Source organism: Bombyx mori, chromosome 15 (genome assembly GCF_030269925.1).
Source record: "Bombyx mori chromosome 15, ASM3026992v2".
In the NCBI taxonomy this organism is placed as follows: Eukaryota; Metazoa; Arthropoda; class Insecta; order Lepidoptera; family Bombycidae; genus Bombyx; species Bombyx mori.
Genome location: NC_085121.1, coordinates 14,808,870 through 14,817,648, shown reverse-complemented (window position 1 = coordinate 14,817,648; position 8,779 = coordinate 14,808,870). Strand labels below are relative to the sequence as shown.

Sequence of the window (8,779 nt, the reverse complement as noted above, 5' to 3'; positions counted from 1 at the left end):
ATTTTTTCCATGAAAGCCCAATTTGGACAAACCTATTAAGGCTACAACGTTTCAGGCATCCTAAAGTAATGCCATTATTAAAGAACAGAACAGAATTTTATTAATATTTAGATAATAAATATATCTGTAATGTTTTAAATGAACTCATCACGAAAATGAACGAAGACTCTGTGCAGACGCCAAATAAGCAAACTACGAAATGTTTTGAATGATTTGAAATTTGGCCGTTGCAAATTGTAGGACACAGACTGTGGACAGAAACGATATGAAGAGGCAGTTCTGCGGTAAAGGAAGGATGTACAGTACCTTATGTAGTCCTTACTGCAGGCTCGTACAGATAGGCGATGAGAAACATAAACAATTTCACTTATTTACGTAGGGCGCGCGCGGTAGTTCAGCCATTACATTTTCTTCTCGAGTCGATGTTGCCACGCGATCTCGCTCGCACGCGTCAGTAGGTAATGTGCGGGAGAGGGATGGGACAGGATTTGCAAAACCAAATTAAATGTTGCTATCTTCCGAAACCAAAGACTAACAGTTGTAAACCAGCGCAACCACTCTGCAATAAGGATGATAATTTATGTGTACTTCATTGTTTCAGTAATATTTTCCCAAATTAACACCAGTGTACCGATTTCGTAATTATCACGTCTCATAGCATTGGGTTTTCACTTTGAAATTTCATAATATCCGCGTTTTAATCAGATAATCTTGATCGAGATTGTTTTAATGTACGTCGACTAATAGAGAATACGTTATCAGTTTAAGCAAAGAAAACAGTATAAATACCGAATGATAATTTAATAAATCATACAGATTTATTTGGTGAGGTAAGAGCATTGTGTGTCTCAGGGGAACTTTGACATATACTTGAATTTGATAAACTCCTTTCTCCTCGCTTTTATTGTATAAAATTAGATTCGGTTCTCTCTTTCAAACCATTTTCAAATCTTTTCAGTTTCAAGTGGAAGGTGCCAAGTAATAATTATACTTCATTATCGTACGTTTCTTTCAGAAAAAAATCGACAATGAAGGCCTTCGCATTTGTTCTTGTTACTCTCGCTGCCAGCGTCGTTGCTGTGCCCTCAAAAGTTGGTGAGTAGCTTTGAAATTGCCACCAAGCTTAATTTTATTATCTTCGAATTTATCTTATTGAAGTTGATGAACATTTTTTTTTGGAAGATACCATGAAATAGATAAAGGGTAAAGTATGAAAAGCATGAAAAATCGGCTTTAGTCAGTCCATCATTCGACCGAAATCCATAGTATGGATTTTGTTATCAAAACATCACGGGGCTGACTGCGTTTTCAGTTGCTTATTTATGGAAAACTTAGATTGACCACTCCGGTACTTAATAAACGAGTATGTTAAATGGATAAAGCAGAAAATTTTGTAGATCACAATTTCGTCCAAGAACCGTTAGGAGATCTTCATAATTGGTTATAATATTGGTATAATATTGGTATTTGGTAATTTATATTGTTAATTGGTTATAATAAATAGATGGTTTGATTCACCGCAGAATAACCTGTATAAATCCACCAATACAAAGTTCATATCGTGTTTTAGACCTTGACAGAGAAAGCCAGAATTTGATCGAAAAACTGATCGTGAACACCATCAACCGCATCACTTCTGGTATCCAAGAACGTGGACTTGACCCAATCTACGTCGAAAAAGCCGAAGGCGATTACACTTTCCCAATTTCTGAGTAAGTCTTACATACAAAAATATTATCTGTTTTTTGGGCTTTATTTTAAAACTAGCGACCCGCCCTCGCTTCGCTTCGGAAACATTAAAACACACATGAAACAAAAAAAAAAATAAAAAAATTTAAAAAAAGTAGCCTATGTTCATCAGGGACAATGTCGGCTTCTAATGGAAAAAGAATTTTTCAAATCGGTCCAGTAGTTTCGGAGCCTATTCGAAACAAACAAACAAACAAATCTTTCCTCTTTATAATATTAGTATAGATACAAAAGTATTCACAAAAAGATAAAATAAATGAAGAAGGTACTTTGGATACATAAAAATTATATGGTATGAATTCACCGCAAGACACTTCGAAGCCAGCTTTTAAATTTGAAGCTGACGTAATTTTTCCGCAGAATAATATGGTAAATGATAACTTCGTTTTTAAATTCGACATCAAAGTCTTTCTTTTGATTGCCTGTTGTTTGTTCATGTCTGGTCTTAACTCAAAGCTCGTCATACCTTCCAGCATCTAGGAAAGGATTACACTATAGAGCTTTATCAAAAGTATTTCAAATATTAATAATAAATTAATATTTAATAATTTTGCAGCATCTTCAGCGCATCTGGCACAGTAGCCGAATTGGCTCTCGAGGGCATCAGCAACGTTGTCGTCAATGACGTCACTTTCAACCTTTTGAGACCAACTACATTCAGCATCGACCTTGCCCTCCCCAAACTCAGCGCCTCTGCTGGTAAGTTTAGTTACAATATTATGAAATATTTATTAAAAGTTGGTATTATTATTTTATTACGTACTACTTAATGGTTTTTTCATAACCTTATTGGAACGTATACGAAATTAAAAAATTATGATGGTATGATTTATTTGCATACGGATTATTGAAAATCCGGTCTGTCCCAGAATCATTCGTAGTATCAATCGTAATTTAAATATTATTATTAATACTTTATTTAGTCTCAAAATCTTTTAAACTGAAATAAAGGCTAATATTTTGTGATCTTAAATAATTTCTCAATTCAAATAATTTTTATTTTCAATAGTCGCCGTCAACGGTCAGGCCACCATCTTTGGCAGGGAATTGGCTGTAGCCAGTAGTGGAAGGTATTTATTAAAATTTTATTATTATGCAATTTAGTAAACTTTTATTCTGAAACTGAAAACTAAAAGCTTAAAATTGAGTAGCAATTTCACGAATTTACAATATAAATACTTTACTTTTCAAAAACCATTTAATGCATAATTTAATTATTTTTCAGCCTTGTCGTCGAAGATATTCGTCTGGTCTCCACTGTCAGCTTACGATTGCTACCTAGCATCAACGTTAGGGAGCTCAGTGCCGTTCTTACTGTTGGCAATGTTGAGGTATTTTTTAATGATTATTATCTGACTATTTTTAGTTATACTTTCTAATTTATTTCATTTGGTTTCGAGCAAATACTCAAAAGGGTTACAGTGTTTAGAAGATTATCAATAGCCAATAGATTCATAGATGTATGAAGGAATGAAGTCGAAATCGCAAGTTAGTTAAGAATCTATAATACGTTAGGTACATTCCTATCACTTCATATTGTCAGCACATTGGTTAGAATCATTGAACTTTAGAATATCAATTGACTCAGAAACAGATTCACAGTAAGCAGTCTAATCATCCCAAATATATCGGAATGAAGGGGTACAGAAAGATGGTAGAGGTTCAATAGAGAAGCGAGAGTACAGAGTTAATTAACTAACAGTGAATTTAAATTGAGAATAGTCTGATTTGTTAGCTAAACGGGCCTAGTGGTTTGAGTGGCCTCTGAAGCACGTGGGTGTTTAATAACTTAAGCTAAGACAATGTATTCTTCTTTTTACAGTCCGCTCTCAAAGTTGTTCTCTTCGGCAACGACGTATCCGAAAAGCTGAATGACGCTTTGAACAACAGACTTCCCGAACTCCTCGAAACTTACAACGTAAGTACTTTTGTGCTTCATTCAAAACGTTTGGTGGCTTTTAAATAACTTTTAGCCTGTTCCAGACTAAAATACGCTAATACGCTTAATTAGAATATTGTGAAAAAATCTTCAGTTCCGACATTCAGGACGTATCTTCTAAAATGACTCTTTTTATTCTTCTTTCAGGAGCAGATCAGGGAGATCGTTGAGCGTATTATCCTCTTCATCATCAACAATATTTTGTAAACAGCCGCCTTAATGTGTATCGTCTAAATTTGCTGAGTTTATGTGATTAAACGATTATTTATTGAATGAGTTCTTTGATTGTTTAAACATTACATTACCTCTCTTTGAAAAAAAATATGCCGTTCTTATATCATGCTACCATCTTATGTTTTTTTATCGACGCACGTGAAGATACTCTGTCTTCTCGTGGCTCACACGAAGGACAATCCGAAAGGTTCCTTTTTGGAAGCAGTTGAATGCTTCTATAACGTGCTGCTTTCTTTTCCCTGGTAAAGTAAGGACATCGGCATACCCTATTACCTTATGCTGTCCATTGAAAATTACTCTGCCATTAAGTGTGATGTGATGTGTCCTCGTTGTGGGAAATACGAAATACAAACGAGTGGTCAAATTCCGGCACCTTAGGTACACTGTATTAGACGCCAATAGCAGGGAAGACGAGATTGAAATACGTGTACAACATTCCCTACGATGAAGTGCAGCCCTACATTCGATTTTCTCTTAGAAGTAATTTAACAGACACACCACGATTTGGATATACAAGACTATAGTCAGACCGATCATATTGTATGGATGGACGCTTACATCGAAAGAAGAGACACAGCTTCTCGTGACTAAGTGAAAGCTACGAGGAAAGAGACTAGGACTAGTCGTCGTGGCCTAAGGGATAAGACGTCCGATGTATTCGTATTTTGCGATGCAACGGTGTTGTTCGAATCCCGTCGGCAAGTACCAATTTCTCTAATGAAATACGTACTTAACAAATGTTCACGATTGACTTCCACGGTGAAGGAATAACATCGTGTAATAAAAATCAAACCCGCAAAATTATAATTTGCGTAATTACTGGTGATAAGACCTCTTGTGAATCCGCACGGGTAGGTACCACCACCCCGCCTATTTCTACTGTGAAGCAGCAATGCGTTTCGGTTTGAAGGGGGGCAACCGTTGTAACTATATTGAGACCTTAGAACTTATAACTCAAGGTGGGTGCCGCATTTACGTTGTAGATGTCTATGGGCTTCAGTGACCACTTAACACCAGGTGGGCTGTGAGCTCGTCCACCCATCTAAGCAGTAACAAAAAAGTTCAGAGCGATGACGGTGCTTGACGCGTCCGGAAAAACAAAGGTGCGGAAAGGCTTTTTGGTGAGCTAAATATTCTGGGGGAGATGAAGGCGCCAGAGGCTCAGATGGCTCGGGCATGTAATGCTGATGGAGCAAGATCGGTCTGTGAAACGAGTGTACCGGAGGAAATTTACGTGAGCTTCAAGTACCGGACTAGCAGGGTGTAGCGCAACGCCGGGATGAATGGAGGCGTTTATTATCGGAGGCCAATATTTGGTGAGCGTAGAGAAAGATATCGGTCATATACCACAAAGGTTCTGTAAGTTTATTAAAGATACGCGACAAATTAGGCGTAATTGTAATAAATAACTGGGGGAAATAAATGGCTGGGGAAAAAGTTTCCTCGCATTTTTTAAGAAATTCACAACATTTTTTAATATAGTTTATTTACATTTAACTAAAGTATGTAGGTACCATTTTGTTCGATAACTTTTTGCCATATTGTAGGTAAGAACATGATCCCATTGCTATAGAAATTTTGGGGCTTCTATTCAAAATACCGCGACAACTGGTTTTGGCAGTTCTCTCGTGAAATTAACCTGATACTGCCTAAAGAATTCTGAAGAGACCGAAACAGGTAGAAATCTGAAGGTGCAAGGTCCGGACTATAAGGCGGATGCATTAGCACTTCCTAGCCAAGCCCTCTTAATTTTTGCTGAGTGGTTAAAGATGTGTGAGGTCTAGCGTTATCGTAATGAAAAACCACACCCCTTCTGTTGATTAATTCCGGTCACTTTCACTCAACTTCTTGCGTTAATCTCATCAGTTGTGCGCTGTAGAGTTTAGAATAGATGGTCCTGCCGGGTGGTAACAGCTCATAATGAATAATGCCCTTCCAATCCTACCACACACACAGCATCACCTTGTTGCGAGTTAACCCGAGCTTGGCCACAGTCCGTGAAACCTGACCGGCCTTTGACCACGACCTTTTTCGCACGTTCTTATCGTACGTGATCCACTTTTCATCACCAGTTATCAGCTTCTTCAAAAATGGTTCGGTTTCATTACGTCGTAATAAAGAATCACAAAAGATTACACGGTTCATTAGGTTTGTTTTAGTGAGCTCGCGAGGTACCCAAATATCGAGGTTTTTTGTGTACCCAGTTTTTTTCAAATGCGCCAAAACTGTTTTGTGGTCAATTCCCAGTTTTTCAGCTACGTCATAACTACTGATATGCCGATCTTGCTTCACTTTTTAAAAAATGGCATCCATTTTATCCCCCTGTTGCCGAGGCCCGCGCTGCCATGCCCTGGGCCCCCCGCGGGGGCGATGGATACTACTGTGCACTTGCGATCCGCGATGAGTGTGGTGGCACCCATGACAGAGCCCACCTCCGAGGCCCCTGTTCCGCTGGCGCCTACTCCTGCGATCCCTTGCCCTCCACGCAGGGTTGAGCTAAGGCCTGCGCCACCTCCGCGGATATCGGCTGCCCCTGCATCTGCACGTAGAGGAAAGCTAAACCCTACGCCAGCGCGGGCTGAGGACATCCGTTCGCCACTGGCGAGGATGGTGGATGAGTGGCCAGCGCTACCGCGGCCCAGGCCTGCAGAGCCGCCTCTTTCGCCCTCGCGTGCTGCGGGGTCACAGAGGCCATACAACATGGCTGCTGGGACGGAAGAAGTAGACCACTCCCTCCTAAGCAGAGAGGAAATGGTGGCCTGCATTTCGCGGGCGGTGGCGGTTGAGGTTGGCAAGCACTTTGCCAGCCTCGAAAAGATACTCCGCTCCTCCAATGGCTCCGGAGACTGTGTCCCGGCGCCAACAAACGCCGCCGTCCCGCGGGGCCAGGCCGCCCGGCCGACCTCCACCCCCACCTCATCCACAAGGTTGGCACGACGTGGAGGCCGCAATCAAAATAACAGGGGTACGGGTGCCCAGAATCCTGCCCTGAAATCACAGCCCCGTCCCCTTCCTCCTCCCCCGTCAAGCATGGACGAGGGTTGTACGGAAGTGGTGAAGCGGGGCAAGAAAGGTAGGCAACAGACAGAGGCTCTGGCAGCTCCCAGAGGAGGTCGAGCGCTGACCGCTGCAGCCCGAAGCACAGAGCTGGTGGCCGTGGCTGCTCCTCGCGAGATTCGAGCACCGGCCACCAACAAGAAGCAGAACGCCAAGAAGAAGAAGACGCGCGCAGCGCGGTCGGCTGCCGTGCAGGACGCCGCTTTATGACCCGGTTGGCCGCAGCGGAAACATAGACCGCTGCGGTTAACTAAGCTGGTGCACCTAGCGAGGCCGTGCCCGGTGCTAAAGCACCGGAGGCATCGCCAGGCACGTGGTTCTTGGAGACGCACGTGGGCCGCTATCCAGCCCACGCGCAGTCTCCCCGGATCCCCCATTGACCTTCCCGGCGGAGGAGTAGCCAAGGAAGTGGCAGCCTCCACAGGGCAGCGCGCCCACGCTGTCGCCACTAGTCTGTCTGCGACACCAGAGCTATCCGCACCGGAACACTCCAGCAGCTTCGCTCCATTGGCGGTATGCCGGAAGCGGAGGCCTTCCTCTGCCCCGATTTCTGCTAAGTTGACGGCCGCGCGCGCCTGGGCCATCACCTCATTATAGGTGAGGCCCTTTTCGGCGGCGGCTGGCAGCAACGTCACTACGACGGCAGCCGACCGCGCTGCGCGCGTCTTCTTCTTCTTGGCGTTCTGCTTCTTGTTGGTGGCCGGTGCTCGACTCTCGCGAGGAGCAGCCACGGCCACCAGCTCTGTGCTTCGGGCTGCAGCGGTCAGCGCTCGACCCCCTCTGGGAGCTGCCAGAGCCTCTGTCTGTTGCCTACCTTTCTTGCCCCGCTTCACCACTTCCGTCCAACCCTCGTCCATGCTTGACGGGGGAGGAGGAAGGGGACGGGGCTGTGATTTCAGGGCAGGATTCTGGGCACCCGTACCCCTGTTATTTTGATTGCGGCCTCCACGTCGTGCCAACCTTGTGGATGAGGTGGGGGTGGAGGTCGGCCGGGCGGCCTGGCCCCGCGGGACGGCGGCGTTTGTTGGCGCCGGGACACAGTCTCCGGAGCCATTGGAGGAGCGGAGTATCTTTTCGAGGCTGGCAAAATGCTTGCCAACCTCAACCGCCACCGCCCGCGAAATGCAGGCCACCATTTCCTCTCTGCTTAGGAGGGAGTGGTCTACTTCTTCCGTCCCAGCAGCCATGTTGTATGGCCTCTGTGACCCCGCAGCACGCGAGGGCGAAAGAGGCGGCTCTGCAGGCCTGGGCCGCGGTAGCGCTGGCCACTCATCCACCATCCTCGCCAGTGGCGAACGGATGTCCTCAGCCCGCGCTGGCGTAGGGTTTAGCTTTCCTCTACGTGCAGATGCAGGGGCAGCCGATATCCGCGGAGGTGGCGCAGGCCTTAGCTCAACCCTGCGTGGAGGGCAAGGGATCGCAGGAGTAGGCGCCAGCGGAACAGGGGCCTCGGAGGTGGGCTCTGTCATGGGTGCCACCACACTCATCGCGGATCGCAAGTGCACAGTAGTATCCATCGCCCCCGCGGGGGGCCCAGGGCATGGCAGCGCGGGCCTCGGCAACAGGGGGATAAAATGGATGCCATTTTTTAAAAAGTGAAGCAAGATCGGCATATCAGTAGTTATGACGTAGCTGAAAAACTGGGAATTGACCACAAAACAGTTTTGGCGCATTTGAAAAAAACTGGGTACACAAAAAACCTCGATATTTGGGTACCTCGCGAGCTCACTAAAACAAACCTAATGAACCGTGTAATCTTTTGTGATTCTTTATTACGACGTAATGAAACCGAACCATTTT

General features: G+C 44.5%; 1 protein-coding gene across 2 annotated transcripts; it reads left to right on the top strand.

The window, feature by feature from the left end:
* The first annotated feature begins 424 nt into the window (after positions 1-424).
* Positions 425-3,961, top strand: LOC101735309 (uncharacterized). 2 transcript variants are annotated; one of them, XM_004922976.4, is made up of 8 exons: positions 425-830; positions 1,016-1,095; positions 1,571-1,712; positions 2,306-2,448; positions 2,759-2,819; positions 2,975-3,080; positions 3,572-3,667; positions 3,836-3,961. In XM_004922976.4, the coding sequence occupies exons 2-8, from the start codon at positions 1,029-1,031 to the stop codon at positions 3,893-3,895; spliced, it is 675 nt and encodes a 224-aa protein (XP_004923033.1). In that variant the 5' UTR covers positions 425-830; positions 1,016-1,028; the 3' UTR covers positions 3,896-3,961. The 2 variants fall into 2 exon arrangements, with proteins under 2 accessions (XP_004923033.1, XP_062528722.1); XM_062672738.1 differs by having other exon boundaries at positions 815-1,095.
* Positions 3,962-8,779: the final 4,818 nt, after the last annotated feature.